This window comes from Amaranthus tricolor, chromosome 17 (assembly GCF_026212465.1).
Source record: "Amaranthus tricolor cultivar Red isolate AtriRed21 chromosome 17, ASM2621246v1, whole genome shotgun sequence".
Lineage (NCBI taxonomy): Eukaryota > Viridiplantae > Streptophyta > Magnoliopsida > Caryophyllales > Amaranthaceae > Amaranthus > Amaranthus tricolor.
This window is the reverse complement of record NC_080063.1, coordinates 13,434,335-13,452,262: the sequence shown is the minus strand read 5'-3', so window position 1 is coordinate 13,452,262 and position 17,928 is coordinate 13,434,335. Positions and strand designations below refer to the sequence as shown.

At 32.4% G+C, this 17,928-nt stretch overlaps 1 protein-coding gene across 1 annotated transcript in view; it reads left to right on the top strand.

The window, feature by feature from the left end:
- Positions 1–16,241: 16,241 nt before the first annotated feature.
- The window catches only part of LOC130804447 (myosin-15), a 50,399-nt gene continuing 48,712 nt past the window's right edge, over positions 16,242–17,928 (top strand). The window contains exon 1 of the mRNA XM_057668879.1: positions 16,242–16,667. Coding sequence (XP_057524862.1) covers positions 16,545–16,667 — 123 coding nt within the window. The 5' untranslated portion in view covers positions 16,242–16,544. The remainder of the gene's footprint in view (positions 16,668–17,928) is intronic.

The following is a 17,928-nucleotide window of genomic DNA, read 5'->3' as shown; positions in this document are numbered from 1 at the left end:
TGGAAATTCTATTTGAGGGGAATTTTTTTTTTTCAGGTTTTTACTCCCATTAGTAAAAACCCACAAAAAAATATGCAAATGTTTCTAAAAAACTCCCAAGTGAGTGGAAATTTTTGGGATTTTCTCACAAGGGTCCACCATTTAAAATAAATTTTAAAATAAAAACTAAAAGAGTAAAAAGAAGGAATAGACTAAAAAAAGTAGGAGAGAGAAAGTAGTGAGGAATTTTTTTGGTTTTCTCATTAATGAGATAATTTAGATTAGTAAATATTTCCACACAAAATTTTTTAGCCACCATTGATAGTGCTGCTGTGAAAATAACAAATAAAACCACTTGAAATGACAAATGAAAATAACTTAAAAGAACAAATAACCTATTTAGACAATTTAAATAAAATTTCATATAATTACTTCTATTTTTCCATTATACTTGCTATACTTTTCTATTTAATTGTTTTAAGTTATTTGATATGTTACTATTTTAGTAAAAAAATATCTTATTAACTTTTATACATATTTACTTACAGGTTATAATTATTTTTTAACACAAAAATACCATGTAAGAAATATAGAGAATTCACATTATAAAAGTTTTGCATCATAATAAGGAAAAATTACAAAGATTAATACAACATTTTGTTTATTTCCCTACAATAATACCAACTTTTGATTAACAATAAATACTAACTTAGAGGGTGTTTCCTTAAAATATCCCTAACATGTTAAAAATCAAAGTATAAGAGATTATATGACAAATAAATCAGTTAATAAATTAAAGTTGGTATTATTCTCGGTAAAAAAAAAACCTTTAAATTGGTGTTATTCATGATTAAACAAAATTTGGTATTATTGTAGGGACATTACAAAAGGTTGTATTATTCATGATAATTTTTCTTTATAGTAATTAATACTTCAATGTAAAACATAAATATCCTATTTCATTTTAAGATAAACAACACTTTTTATGCTCTGGTTTAAAGAAAACTAAATAATTACTGTGCCATGCACAATATATTGAAAAGTTTAAAAAAACTATTTTTTAAAATATAATGGTAATTACTGATTATTTCTATCTATTAAAAATTATTATGAAACTTCATAATGTCAAAATCAAAAGAATCTATTTTTAAACGTAAATAATACTCCTAATTTAACTTTTGTACAATTATGCTCCATTGTTGGACGCTATTAATTGATCATTTTTAGTTAGTAGGAGTATTTTTATTCTTAATCTATGATTCAAAAAATTACCAATTATTTAATTTGTTTCAATAAACTAAGATATAATGCTAATATCTGATAAATTTGTTTGTTGAAGTGGTTTTATTATTATTGATCAACTAATTCAGAACAAGCTTATTCCAAAAATTTGCCCAAATCAGTTGACAACATCTACTGGTTCATCAATTGACTATTGATCCCTTGCTATACACCCAAAAATCTCATGAACCTTTCATTCCTTAGTATTCCTATTATTATTTAACAAAAACTTGGAACCACCCTCGCAAGTTAAGATGAAGTGTAAGTTGGCTTATTTTACGCGCGTATAATATTATTTTAATTGGGCATATATTAATTTTGACTTTAAATATATTAATTTTGAAAATTGATATTTTTAAGATCAAAATTAAAAAATACCCAAAAAATAAAAAAAATGCCCAAATTGCAAGCCGTCTCGTCCAAGACCAGCTATTATTATTTCTCAACTTTTTATAATGAGTTTGACAAAATTCATCTAAGAGTATCATGCATTTACTCACTTCTCAAATTTTTCCATTTTGAATGAGATTTTTAATATGTTAAAATTAAAATATGGAAATATTGGGGTCATCCTTTAGAGTACAAAATACTGTGAGTTTTGAAATATTCATGTATTTGTTTTGATTTATGAATTGTATGAAAAATGATGTTAAAATGTGGTTCAATGTAAATATAATTGACAAGTCAACTAGAGATTGCCATGTGGCCACTTTCACACACCAATTGGGCGAAGGTTTTTTTGGGAGCTTTTCTCATAAATCTAACAAAATGAGATTAATTTGGCTCATGTGAGTCCATGAACAAGAACAAAATAAAACTTACTTCTCACCATTGAGCTTTATATTTTTGCCCAACAAAAAAATAAAAATGTTAAAGAGTCTTCCTCCCAAAAGATTAAAGTCATTTATATTTTGGTATATAATCGTGAATATGACTAAGTTTTACTGAGCTAGTTGTCACTAATTTACTGTTCACCCTTCTTATTTACTTGGATTTAGGACTAACAAAAAATTAAAGTGTATAATGAAAAAATTATACATTAAGACAAATAAAACTAATTTTTGTATAAATATATTTTATCATTAATATATTTTAAAAATCTATTTAAAAAAATTTTCTCTTAAAAATAAAAGTTGATTATTAACTATAGTCTTTTTGTTTTTTAATATTTTGTTACAAAAGTATTACTTTGATAGTAGTTTTTAGTTGTACAAAAGACCAACAGATGGGACAGGAAAGAAATAGGTAAATGTAATTAAGAAAAGGAATTTTTGTAAATAATATTCTCAATTATTACTTATTGACTTAAAATACCTCTAATTATTATTTTAACCCTAAATACTCCTAAGTATTTAACTTTGTATACCCTCAATTATTGCTCATTAACTCAAATATCTCAAAACAGATGGTTTAAAATGATGTGTAATATAACTGCGTATAGTGTTAAAGGTTAAGTATCCATAGTTAAATAATAATTTGAGGTATTTTGAGGCAATGAGTAGATAATATTATTTATAATTTTCCCTGCATTAATTGAGTTTAAAAAAGAAATTGTGTGACCATTGTCAAACATAGAGGGTCCATTTGGCTATACTTGGTTATTTTAACCAGGTGAATATATTAATTAATAATCAGTTATTTAACTTAGTTCTTATGTAAGTGTTTGGTAAACATTATATGTTGGCTTGTTGGTTTTTATTAGAAAAAGGTGAGAAACTCGAGAAAAAACTAATGAAAAAAGCTATTTTTACTTTGCGATGTTTCACAAATGGCATGTTTTCTTTATTTAATATTCTTGAAAAAGTGTTTGGTAAACGACATTAAGCCAAAAACAAATAAGTTAATAAGAGAAGCTTTTACTCAATATTTTTTTTTTGGCTTAAAGCTAAATTTTTAGTTAGGTTAAATTATGTTTATCAAACAAGTTTTCGATTGTTTGATCAACAAAAAACCAAGAGCTAAAAAAATCAAGTAAAAAGTCATTTATCACACCCTTAAAAATATAGCAAAATGAAAAACAATTTAAAACAAAAAAATGTATCAAAATTAATAGAAAATCTAAAAGAAAAAGTTAGAAAGAGACATGAAAAGTATTGGAACGATTAAAAAGGTTAGTTAGATGATTGGGGCCTTTTAAAAAAAGATTAATGGGGCAATTTTTATTGCTCGTTTTATGTACCACTTTATATATATTGGTAATTTTGAAATAATTGATTTTATATAAGTTTTGAGAGTATTAGAGAGGTGGCCACCATCTCATCATTTCATATTTATGGTTTGTAGCACAAGTTGGGTGGTTATACTTTTGCCTCTCTTTCTCCTTTTGTCCCTTAGAGTTATAGGTGAGGTTGAAGATAAATTTGGTAATATTGGCCCACTTTTAATCATCCAACTTTACAATAGATGCACTCTTTGGTTCCTTTAGGATAGTAGCAAAAAGAAAATAAATTGATATTTAATAATAATTAATAAATAAAAAGGGTTAATAAACTGTGTAAATAATATTAAAATAGAGTTAAAATATAAAACTGATATTAAATAAAGAAAATAGTAAACAAAATTTATAATAAATAATGCAAAATAAAATGGGCAACTCTCTTATATGAGAGTGAAGGAGAGTATAGTACTTGAAGAATATTCATGGTTCAACTAAATCTAATTGCAAAATACAATATTATTTATTGTTTTAGTTAGATCAAACCATATTAGTACTTGGCCTCGATCACATGGTTTGATGTAGTTGAGTTTGCAATTTAAGTGTAATTGTTTCAAAATACTTTTATACATCATAAAGGCTCATAATAATGACTAATAATGTTTTATACTTTTAGTCAATGGTGAATATTAAATAATTAATTCATTATTAGTTTATTACTAATCTTTTATATACATACTCTAAAAAGTTAATTAGTTATTTTCTCCATGTGTCATTTATTTATTTATGTACTCATTTATTTATATACTAATATAGAAACTCGTGCAATGCATTAATTTTTAAATATGTTAATATTTTAATGAAATATTAGACTAATAAAAATATTAAATGAAGGTGGGTAATAAGTATTTACATATGTATATTATAATTAAAAATAATTAAATATAAAGAAAACCAAAATAGGTTGTTAATAAAGAATTTATAGGTTTTGAAATACCTCTTTATATAATACATTCTAAATACAATGGCATGTTTCACCGTCCTTGTCGCATATGAGAATTCTTAGTCCTTTCCTGCTAGTCACTTAAGAAATGGCTACGTAAAATTATCCTTGACTAAAAACAGGTTTAGATAGAAACAGACCAACATTGGATTCTGTTTGTCCTTGACTTTTATTAATAGTCATTAATTTTCCGTGTTCCCCTGTCACTCTGGATTTCTTGAATGTAATTTAAACTCATGGTTCTTCTAGAAAATATTATTAAACAACACTAATGGTTCAGAAAAGAGAAATAATATGAGCAAATAATTGAAATGGCCATATGGGGCCATTTATATTGTAATTTTTACCATGAAAGTGTTTATACATTTTTATTATTATGAAGAAATAATTACATTACTGAAAATCAAATAGTATTTTAGTTGATTGATGTTTTTTGCATTATATTTGGTAGTTAAGGTAGTCTGATTGCTTATATACTGATTGAAGTTGGTTGGTTTTTTTTACATTAATGTATTTGTTTCCATAATTGTCATCTGGTTTAATATTTTTGACATTTTTCCTAAAATTTAAAATTGTAATTATGATAGTTTAAGTTTAACAATGTAAATGACTGATTTTAGTTATCAATTAAATGAATTTTATGTCATGCAGTTTTTAACAACTATTATTGGAAAAAAGGGCAATTATGTACTTCTAGTAATTTAATAAATTGCAGTATAATTAGAATGAATGTAATTTATTTTGCAGTATAATTTTCTACTAATGTAAATTTAGTATTTTATCTATTTCCCGGTATAATTTTCTAAACTGTACATTTATACATAACAGTGTATTTGGAATAATTGTGGTTTATTGCATCCATTAATGTATAAATTTTCCAAAAATACAAACGCGTAAATATGGTAATTAAAAAAATGCAAATTAGTCAAATTTCATTAATATTGTCCAATGAAAAAAAGACAAATGACATGCTCACAATCAAATTGTTTTTTGCTATTATACAATAAAATTAATGGAATGTATAATTTTTTATATTGTTATTATTTTTAAGCTAATGGTCCAACTTGTCTTGTAAGATGCAAACCTGCGGGTTTTGTTTCAATGATTCTCTCTCGTTATAAGAATCTTGTTATCTAGACGTCCGTCTCGAGCCTAGAGACTTTTTGGCCGCATGCTCTTTTATGAGTATGAGTTGTCGTCTTCCATCCCTTTCAATAAGCTGAGCATAGCTTCTATGAGCGGGATAAACAAGGTACAATAATCAATGTCGTTCCTGACAATTTTTGGGCTCTAGGCGAAACATAAAAAAGGGCCCTTGTATAAGTAAAGTTTCGGTTTTTTTTTCTCCAACTTGCAACATATAGTTTCCCTTTTTTTCCATCACATTAATGTCAAATAAATATACAAACGTAAGATCATATATTGATAAAATACTTATGCACAAACTAATTTTTAATAATAAGGATTAACTCAATTTAGGCCCCTTTATAAGCTAGGCCCTACGCGGTTACACCTTAAAACTACCCTCAAGAACGACCTTGACAATAATGACGATGATTTCAACATTTTTCAGTATACTATAAAAAACGATATGATGTAAATCAAAATGAAAGACTTAAGGCGTAAAGTTAACATTCTACACTGATTATCAATACAGGTTTACTTACTGACAAAAAATTAAATTTGAAATCATAAACATGTAACATATTTTATAATTTCAAGTTATTTTTTAGTTCACTTTGACCATAATGACAAGTTTTAGATGTGAACTTATTTGGAATGTTGATCCTATTGTTGCTATGAAATTTCTTTGGTATCTAACTAAGCAATACAACAAGTAACCATTTCAGCAAAGTTGTTACCTAACTCCTCTTTTGCCTGAAAACTTTATGATGAATTTATTCCTCCTTTTGACCATCTCTACACAATGGAGATGTGTGCAAACCATTGCCCAATGGTTCTTTTGTGAATTACAAAGGGTTCCTAATCGTTTTCAAGCATCTTAGTTGTTTAACCACTAATTATGGCCACGAAATCAAGTACGCATCAACATATAAAGCAAAATTAACCGTGGATGGCTAGTGAGAGTGGTTAGGCACACCTTACAGTGCTATGTTTCTGATCATGATCATGGTCATTAGTACAACATCTCGCACAAAGATAGGGTCCGACAAGGAAGAGATAGAAAATAAACCATACCCGTATTCTCAAGAACTATGTTTCTATTTTATTTAAACCATAAGGTCCGACAAGGAAGAGATAGAAAATAAACCATACCCGTATTCTCAAGAGCTATGTTTCTATTTTATTTAAACCAAGCTTCTAGACCCAAGAGTGTGAAAACCTAATCATTTTCTATAAATCACGCACAAACATTAATAAACCATAATAATAACCAAATTAATCATGTTAAATTCCCTTCACAGTTGAAATTAACTACTCATACATAATGAAATTATGTGAAGCATAGTTAATGAGAGCTTAACTAATCATCGCTAAAAACTAATTGAGCAATTAACTAAGCTAAAAATTAGAATAATGTGGAGGTAATTATGGGTTATTCATCCTTATTATTCTATTTTTATGGTTCTTGAAAATTAATTTGAAAAGTGCAATAATATCCTTGAAATCAACTTGCATAGAAGTCGGATTAAATGGTGTGTGGCGTGTGCATTGGCCCCTTTCTCTAAGCTTAATCATGGATATTAATTGATTGAATGGTGGTTATCTTATATGTTAACTTGGAAACCTTATTAGTCACTCCTATTTATGTATCTGCCTACCTTTAATTTAGACCCTAATTCAAAAAATTTTCATCTTATTATGATTGTGCAGAATTATCCAATTTCACTCTGAACACGAGTTGTATAGTAGCCTAGATGCCAATCACCACTTGAAACACTAACCTCATAAGGTATCTTTCTTGTAACACCCCGGCCCCTCGGACCGCTGGTGACTATTCTTGGAGACTGTAGACTAGCCCCACAAACCAACACAAGTCTTTCCAGCGCACTTTGGCCTCACTCGTACACACCCGGGAAAACTTCCCAGGAGGTCACCCATCCTAAGATTACTCTCCACCAAGCACGCTTAACTTAGAGTTCTTAGCAAATGGACTCCCTAGAAAAGAAGATGCACCTTGTTGATATGAATAGTCTATCAATCCTTTTTCAAGCTAAATCTGGGGTATTACATTACTATCCACCTTTACCCCAAACCCTTAGACATTTTCGATCTTGTGATTGTGTAGGATTGTACTATTACCTTGTGCACGAGGAGTGTAGTAGCTTAGATGCCAATATCATGCTATACTAATGCGTCTGTTTTATGATACTTGTTTTGTTTTTCTTTTTATTATTGCATTGATTTATGTCCCTTTTTCCTAATCATGTAATTTGGAAATACCATAACTTTCATATTTTATTAAGTTAATTGCCATTATTGTATTGATTTATGTCCCTTTTTCCTAATGATGTAACCTGGTAATACCATATTTGATTAAGTTAATTATAATTTATATTTTATAGATTTTAGAATTAATTTAGGTTATTTGTTAATATTTAATATTTTTAGGTTCTTTTAGTTTTTATGTGAAATATATTATTCCATGTAATGACTTTTGTAAGTGTCGAGTAGAAGAGTGTTAGAGTCAATTAAAACGAGTTGATGCCGAACATGCATTAGACTCATCAAGTAATAAGTCGATCACAACACCAAACATCGTCATACCTTTATTGACATCGCAATAGCAACTTTAGCAACGTTGATATGGATAATGGCCCAACGCGATTATAAGTCGCCAAAATCCTTCACACATCACAGTAGGGATGATCATGACTAAGATCCTATTGGATCCCTTCTATATTCATTCGCCTCTATTTTGAGGGTTCAAGTTTAACTTTTTGAGACCCAATAGATCTGAATTCAGTTTGGATCCAAAAAAAATAAATGGGTATGAGACTGTGACTAGGGTCTAGGTTCTTCTTACCCAAATCCAATCTGAACCCTTTGATTGGACCTATTTTAGACGCAAACATGTAAGATCAGTCCCAAACGTGCTCTAGACCTGACCCATTATACAATTTAAAATCAATTTGAAATTCATTCTAAATCTATTTTTGTATTATTTGGACTCGATTTAACCTTCTATATTTCTTATAGACCCATTTTAATATAATGAAACCTTTAAAATGTAAATAAGATTAAATTTAAATAATTAAACAACGACTCATTTAAAACATGCTTAGGACCCTAAACCTGTCAAATTCGACGAGTCAGGGTCCGAGTTTCAAATTATCAGACTCTAAGAATTCGAGATCGAAAATAAACCCCTAAAAAATTAAATAGATCTGGATTTCTCAAGGAACCAATTCAACCAAAAACTTAAGCTGATGGTTGAGGCCCTAGGATATGTTATAAACTCTAACACGCCCCCTCACATAAGAGCCATTTGGGCTAGAAGTGTAGTGTGGATGCAGCACAGACTCTCCTCATCCCTAGTGCTAAATATTCCACGTAAATGAGGTGTGGTTGAGATTCAAACCTGTAATCTCTTGTCACGTTGGCTTTTAATATCATGTCAGGCAACCAATTCAACCAAAAGTTTAAGCTGATAGTTAAGCCCCCAAGATATGCTATACTCCCTCCAATTCACTACTAATATCCCATTTACTTTATGCACTCTATCCAATGCACTTATTCAATTTTTAATATCTCTCATTGTGTATAATTAAAAATTATAGAAAGTTGATAAGAATAATCCTTGCATTGAGGTGAATCAAACAAGATCTCACTTGATTATGTTTTAACTTATAAATTAATAATAAAATACAAATTAAGAGTAAGAGATGAATAATATCCAAAAAGTAAACGGGACATTAGTGCTGAATTGGAGGGAGGATACTCTAACTGGATCTAATTGAACCTGAGCCTCAAACGACAGACTATCCCTATATCATGGTAGAAGCCATCATATCGGCCATTACCTCGACAAGAAAGACTGGAATCTTTTCCTTAAGTACTTCCCATTTAAAAAGAATTTCCCACTTTGCATTAAAGGGAAAATTATTTCCCTCAATACAGTCCACATAGGACAGCTAAATTTTTTTTATGCACAGATATAAAACCACCACTCTAAATGGCGGTTTCCATCACAACCTAAACCGCCATTCCACACAGTGGTTCACTTAATTTTTTTTTTAATTTTTGAAAATACTAAAACCGCCACCTTAAATAACGATTTATAATGCAACATTTTCACCTAAACCGCCATTTAAAGTGGCGGTTCAGTATTTTTTTATTTTTGAAATTAATTAAACAACCACTTAAATGGCGGTTTGGTATGCAACATTTTTCATGTAAACCGCCATTTAAGGTGGCGATTTTGTCTGCAGCCTTTTTTCTAAGTTTTCGTCAAACTCTTGAACATTAAACGTTTCATACCCTGCATTAAAATAATTTAATACTCCATATTACATAACAATTAAACCAACAAGCTCCTCTAGTACTCATGACTAATGAAAATAGCGCATATATATTACATAACGACCATCCAATATAATACGTAAGTTGAATATGTACAATAAACATCCCAAGTCAACTAATATGGACTCCCTGACCGCATTTGGTGCGTACATCGGTCGTAGAGGTCGATGTGGACTCCTCAGCCTCTGTGATGACTTCAAGGGTAGGCGCTTGTCACCGACTAGCATGTTGATATGTCAAGATCTGGTTAGGAGGCGATGGATGTGGAGGAGTGGACACAAGCCCTTGGGGAACAAATGACGACATAACACCTGTAGATGTTGATGGACATTCCGAGGATCGACCTCGACTAGATGAACGGTCGAATCCTCTTGATGAACCTCTACTAGAACCTCGTGAAAAACTACCTCTGTGACGAGAACCTGAAGTGGAAGGAGTCTGCAACGTGTCATCATCAATGGTAGTGGGACGAGTGGGAATTAGGTAATCATACCCCGTCAGACTTAAGGCCTCCGTCAACGACGTGTTGATGGAGCCCAAGGTCTGAGTATATAGGCAATACCCCGCATCAACAGGCAACGCAGAGGCATCTTGTGTTGCGTCACTACACTGTGTATGACTGCCATGTCATCTGTCAAAGAAATCAATAAGCTTAGTAATTTTACACAAATGATTCAAAACTAACAAAATTATTAATTACGCCATATTAGCTGATCGTCCCTTTGTCGATCGAGGGAGTCCCAGTAGTAGAATAGAGTATGTGGAAAGTGTGACCGGGATAAATGTACTCGAAGCCAGCTGTGAACAAATGGATTCTATGAGAACGAAGCTTGAAATTATCCAATTTTAATTAAACAGACATGAAGATTATTACCTCACTGCTTAAAAGATCCCTACCACATTGATGCTGTGAACCTAAGACCGGTTCTACATTGGGATCGTCTACCTCATCAAATTGGGGTCGAACCATCCGAATTACTGGCCTCCCTAAATGTATATGCTCCCATGACCATATCTGTAAGAGTAACAGGAATCCCGTTATGTCCTTGGCACCCTTGCGGGATGCCCTACATAGGTTACGATACAAGTATGCGAGGATCGCGCTCCCCCAACTGTACTTTGCTACGCGTCATAAGTCTCGCAATAAAGGAAGGTAGATCAACTATGCGGAGTCCCTGCTTTTGTCTGGGAACAAGATGCAACCAAACAAATACAAAATGTATGCGCGGGCATGCCTCTCAATAGTAGCCTCATCTGCATCTGGCCTTAGCACACGAAAGCGATCTCGAAGGCAAGTCAGCTTCAAGGAAGATCCAATGATGATCTTCGTTTCTGTAGGGTCTTGGGGGTTTTTCGGCCATACCCCTAACAACTCCCAAACCAAGGCTGTCCACTCTCCCTCTCCATGACCAATTACTGCATGTCTATGAATGGGCAGTCCAAGTATAACTGCAGTGTCCTGTAAAGTAATACTCGCCTCCTCAATAGTAAGATGAAAGGTGTGAGTCTCTTGTCTCCATCTCTCAACTAATGCACTGATTAGACCTCGATCGAGCTCCAAACTTCCACCCAACAAACGATGTATATAAATAAAACCAGCTATATCAACTAACTCTAACACTCTTTCATCAACCTGCCAATCCCTCGTGCTCGCCTGGTAATGCTGACGAGTCACCAACTGGGAAGTTAACCTCTCCCATGCACATACGCTCCGATGGGTCGCCTGAAGTGTAAGTACTGATGGATCTGTAGGGCCCGAAATCGTCATTATTCCTATTACATATATACATTTTTATTATACTCAACATAATCACATACCTAGTTGACCTTTGACTATCCCTACGAGGACATGTTTCCTTATTATGACCACTAAATTCACAAATGCCACATGTGTTCCGAGGACGCATCACCGATGCATCCATTTTGTTCCTTATGCGAGTTGATCGTGGACGTCCCTTTTCACGCTTAGTTGATGGATCTGGAACAACTGTCGGACCATTCCAAGGAGCACATGTGAACATGTCTGGAACAGGCATAAAGGTTTCTTATATGTCGCTACGTATTCTGTAGTGCAAAACGAAGGGTGCACAAAAGGATCATATGAAATGTTACGAGTTCGACATACTACAAGAACATGTGAGCATGGTAACTTGAACATGGTTGGTTTCTGACAAGAGCATGATGTAGCTGTAAGGTCAACCATGTAACACTTTCCACCTTTTCCTACTATTCTGTTGCCACGGCCAGTGGTGACCTCAAATATCCCACGCACTGTGTCATATATCCTAACATCATGAAAGCGAGCTTTTTTAATATTCTTATCAATCGTATCAGTTGGTTTCTTGGCATACACGTGTCCATTTTCTAATCTCTTTCTCCATAAATCCCTCATTTTTGTAAAGTATTCATTAACCCGGTAGAATTCCATCCTAACCAATGACGTGATTGGGAGACATCTGGTTCCCTTCATTACGCCATTAAACGCTTCAGACATGTTTGTAGTTTTCACTCCATATTGATGGCCACCATCATGAATCAAAGTCCATTGGTGCTCAGGAATAGAACCATCGACCAAGTACTTATACTCGTCCTTATCATACTCTTTAAGGCGATTCATATAGAAATTATATTTCCGAATCTTGGCCTGTTCAGAAGCTTTTCCAAAATAAGTTTTTAACTGCTATGTTCTTGAACTTCTTATGCACATTCGAAGCAGGATGTAGTTTACAAAACCAATGGCACGTTTATGGATCTTCCCACCCGTTTCAACTCTGTTCATTGCATGCAAAATTCCATTGTGACGATCAGATATGACACATAAGCCATCCCTTTTAGTGACATACTGCCTTATACAATCCAAACACCAACTTCATGTGTCGTTGCTTTCTCCCTCAACAATGGCAAAGGCAAGTGGGAACAACTGAGAATTTACATCTATCGCCATAGCAATCATTAATGTGCCTTTGTACTTTCCGTACAAATGTGTCATCTATAGAGATAAGGGGTTGACAGTAGGGAAAACCCTTAATTGATGGTTCGAAAGCCTAGAAAATTCTCTGAAAAATAACTCTGGTAGGATCCATTGTTGGTTGGACTTCCCAATGCACCACTGTTCCTCCGTTAGATTGCATTAACGCCTGTAGGTACCTTGAAAGCTCCTCAAAAGACAATCCAATCCCCAAAGACTTTGGTTATAGCCTTATTTTTGGCCAACCAAGCTCTCGTGTATGTTATAACGAATCCGTATTTGTAGTTAACAAAATTAACAATTGACTTCACCTTGAAAGCTGGATCAACTCTTATCATATCCATGATAAGATCAGCAACAAAATCAGAAGTAAGGAGGGGATGGTCATCACTGTAATGTGCTGAGCAATCTTGATTATGACTCTTATATCGCACAGTCTTAAATGAACCAGTGGCAATCATGATAGCTCGCATCCTCCATTCACAACCTTTCTCTTCCACATTAGTACATTGGATAAGATACTTTGAAGACTTTGACTCAATTACACGGAAGTTTCTATTGTTAGATATTACCCATGCTTTAACATTCTTCTTAAGGTGGTCTAACGAGTTAAACTCTTGCCCTATCCTAAAGTCACCATTTTCAGTCATGGAGTTGTCATTATTCCAGGTCATCCATGCATCAATCAATCTTTGATCAACCTCATCAATTCTAAGCCAGTCTTGAGATGGAGCACATCTCTAATCGCTGCATCTAGGGCTTCTCTAAGTGAGTCGTGGAGAACGTGTTCATTGCATCACAACCAATGACACGTGAATGAGTTGGAGAATTACACTCATCTAAGTGCTCATTAACGTAATTTGGGTTTGTTAAGATATTTGTGAATGTATCATGGCGTACACTAGGACCTAATTTTGGGAGTGTTATGCTAGTCATGACTTCCCTCGCATTACCCAAATTCGTAACCATTTCGACATAAACCTCCATTGCCGTTCCAGGGGCTTGTGATGCCCCATAAGCAAGAGCACTTATGCTTTCATCATTATTAACCGAGACTAACACAGTTTTCTCAGTCACCGGACATTTCATCCCCATTTTCCATATAAAAGAGTTGCGATCACAACCAATTACATCATAGACTTTGCTATGAAACACCTCAAAAGTAGTATTTTGACGATGGATAAACATCACTACATTCAATCCTCCATTATACACAACATCGGGTCTCGTATAAATAACTTCCCCACCCCAATACACTATAACGGGATAATGATCTTTATTCTGCACACACAAACATGTTTTTCATGTGAATACACTTTATTGTTCATTGTAAGTAAGGAAAGTATAAATGTGTATACAAGAATGTGTAATATTAAAGTATTACAACACTTATTAGAAGGGTCAATTCAAATATAAAACTAACAGTACCATGAATATATACTAACTCCATTAAACTAAGCCTACAAAGTAGTAAACTTTCGTTGTAGCATTTCATCGAACACTTTATATGCATACAAAACAAGTCATAAATTCAACTACAAATGTGTAAAATGTTAGCTTAAATCATGAAATCAAGACAATGTTACAAACAATCAATCTGTTATAAGTTCAAATGACAACAATTATGAACAAAAAAATCAATTTGCATATTGAAAAAATTTAGAATTATGTTCATGTCTTAAATGAGGATGATAATGAACAAGTAATGAAGGAGAAGGTGGCAATGTAGTTGATTGATTTAGTTGAATGAGAGGAATTGTGAATATGAAGTAAATGAGGAGTGTAGAAATATATTTTTTTAGATAACCGGCAGCAAGCAGGAGGAACAAATAGACTAAAGTGATAAAATGAAGGCAGTAGGCAGTTTTGTACAGGACTAAAACCGCCACTTGAGATGGCGGTTTTACCTTAATTTTATTTTTATTTTTATTTTTTTTAAACAATTCCGTGTACTACAAAACGCTATTTCATCTAACGGTTTTGTTAGAATTCCTAAGCAAACCGCTCTTTGAGGTAGCGGTTTTATAAAAAAAAGGGAAAAAGAATTTTTTCACAACAATCCTACGTGGACAGTATTGAGGGAAATATTTTCCTCTTTGATGTACATCGGGAAATATTTTTTATTTTGGCATTATTTAGGGAAAAGAATTGAAACACTGCCTAGAAGATCACAAACCAAGCTTAGAACTCAGCATGTTGTAGCATCAAACAACTAACTAATTAAAACAACATTTTAAGGTTGTTTCCAAGGTCTAAAAAGTGGACCATCAACAAGGGAGCCGAAACGACCTACCAAACAACAACATTTTCACCATCGTAGTAACCTAATCAACACTAATAAGCAGCTCTTTCTTATTCCCTCAAACATACCATTAGCAACTTAATGCTTTGCGGTTGAAACAATTTGGAACTCAATGCTCGGACCGTTCTTCGCAGATTAGTGTTGACACTATAATAAGATATAATAGTGGGCAAGGAATTTTTTTTTTTATTTTTATTTTTTTTTTTGTAAACTGGTCGAGCAAATTTTTGTAAAAAACTAAAGTTTTTTATGTTTCTTCCAGTTATTCGAGCGAGAAGTGCCAATTGACCGTAACGCAGCATTGCCGCAAGCTTAGGCACGATCGTGCCTGATTCCCCTTTCTTATCCAAACTATTTCCATGTAATTTGTCATTTTTTTTCTTTTTTGGATGGAGCACAACCTCATCAATTTTTTTGCTTTTTAATTGTTAGCTTTGAAAAGATTTTTTTTTGGAAGTGTTTGTTTCTCTACTAATAGACTAAAGTGTAATAAGCTTTTAACATCTGTTATACAAAACTTATATAATCTAACTTTGTACTTAAAGACTTTATAATGAGAGAAGTTAGGGTATTTTGAATTTCACATAGCTCTTAATTTAATTTAATTTATCTTTGTCAAAGTTTTACTATTTTTTCTAACATTTTTCAAGCATTTCACAAGGAGAGCTCAAAAATCTTGTACTTACGGTCATCTATACGCAAACTCACGTTACCAGGGAGCATATCTACAAATTTTTCCCAAATCAACAATTCGTTCATAACTTGCATGGATCTCCTACCTTTTCTAGGATTATATTAACACTAGTACAATCAATGTAAAGAGTGATCAATGACACCAAAATATGACAACTTGACTATAATACTTTCTTTTTTTTTATTTCTGATGATACTTATTGAAAAAAATAAAGATAAAGATGGAAACTGTATTTTCAAAATTATATGATTTGAAAAAATTATAAATATTCTTTGAGAATATAAAAGAAGATAGGGAGTAAATTATAAATATTCTTTTGAAAAATATAAATAAGATGGGGAGAAAATTTCAAAAATTTGAAAGTTTACGTGTCGCATACGAAGAATTTATTAATTACATGTACGCTTCTCTTTCTCTGTGTCTCATTCTCTTTCTTCGTCGCCTCTCCGACTCTTGTTTTGTTTTTGAGGGCGGGAACTTCACTTGCCCCCAAATCATCCACCCAACTCCTTTCGCTCTTGCACTTTCTCTCTTTTTTAGGGTTTTCCAACTCGAATTCCACCAATTGAACTCTCATTTCTAATGAAAATGATGAAAATTCTAGGGTTTTAATTTCATTTTTCAAGCTATTAGTTGTGAAGGCAGTCTGAAAGCAATCCTCTCTTTAAAATTTTAAAAATGAATGGTTTTCGTAAGGGCGCTAATGTTTGGGTTGAAGATAAAGAGTTGGCTTGGATTCCAGCTGAAGTTGTTGATTTTGTTGGCAAGCAAGTTCAAGTTGTTACTTCATCTGGAAAGAAGGTCAATGCCTCATTCTTTTTTGTTTGGAATTTGTCAGTTTAGTTCAATTTATGAACTTAATTACGCATAACTAGTCTAATGTAGTTATATTTTTTTTTTGTATTTTGGAGTGTGATCGATTATTTGAGTAAAGTTTTCGTCTAGACGGAAATGAAGAGCTGATTTTGACATTTTGTAAACGTAAAATTTATTATGATTTGGTTATTTTGTTATTTTGTATTGTGCACAGTGAGTTTTTCTTGGGACAGGCGTATTTGCTTGAAGAACCTGAAAGTTGGTTATAATAAATCAAATGAACCACATTTTTAGGACTAGTGACAAATGTTGTGAAGATATTGAATTTTGATTTGAAATATTGTTGGCAAAAGTTGTTTGTTATAGTGGATCATGAAGCTCGGGAAAATGTATGTGCTTTGGATGTGGCTGGAAGCATGTATTGCTTGATTGGCATATGGTAGGATTGCTTCTACTCGTATGTAAATTTGTAGTTTAGAGTGATACTATAGTGGATATAAGCAAAATAGTTACACAGAAACGATTTGCTCTTGCAATTCTTATGTTTATGAGTATACGGTATACCATTAGGTATGACTATCTTTAGATGTGTTTGCTTGTCACGAGTGACAATTTGAAGTTGATCTGGTTATTGGTTAGTTAGTGCAGTGCACTAGGTGAGTTAAGTTTTTGGAACATGGTTTATCTTGAATGAATTGATTTAAATAAGCTATACCACTTTTTACATACGGATATATTATAAGAGAGTATGGTCAATTAAAAGTGAGATAGATATTATTGCCTGTCCATATTAGGGAGAAAACTACATATTACGATGATCTTTTTCATGTTGGACTAATTATGTGTTAGATAATGTGTTTTTGAAGACTGGGAACATGAAGCTTATATTGCTGAACTGGAAATCTTAGTTTTACATTCATGGCAAAGATGTTGTCCTAGTTACATGATCTAGTGGAATTTGATTTCTGAAAGATTGTTGGAAGAAGCCAAAAAATAACCAATCTTAACAGTGACTTTCTAATTGATGCAATTGGTATGTATTTGTATGAGAAGGATACTTTGATATGTCATTCTAGGTTTTATTGTAAAGTAGATGGGAATTAGAAACTAATTGAATGTGATCAGCTTGCTGTTAATAGGGAGATGGTTAGCATGTGTTGTTGGGTTATTGGCTTATGGAAGTTCATTTAAGTTTTACCTCTAGATTGGGTTTGTCCATTGCTACAACTTTACAGCTGTCATAGGT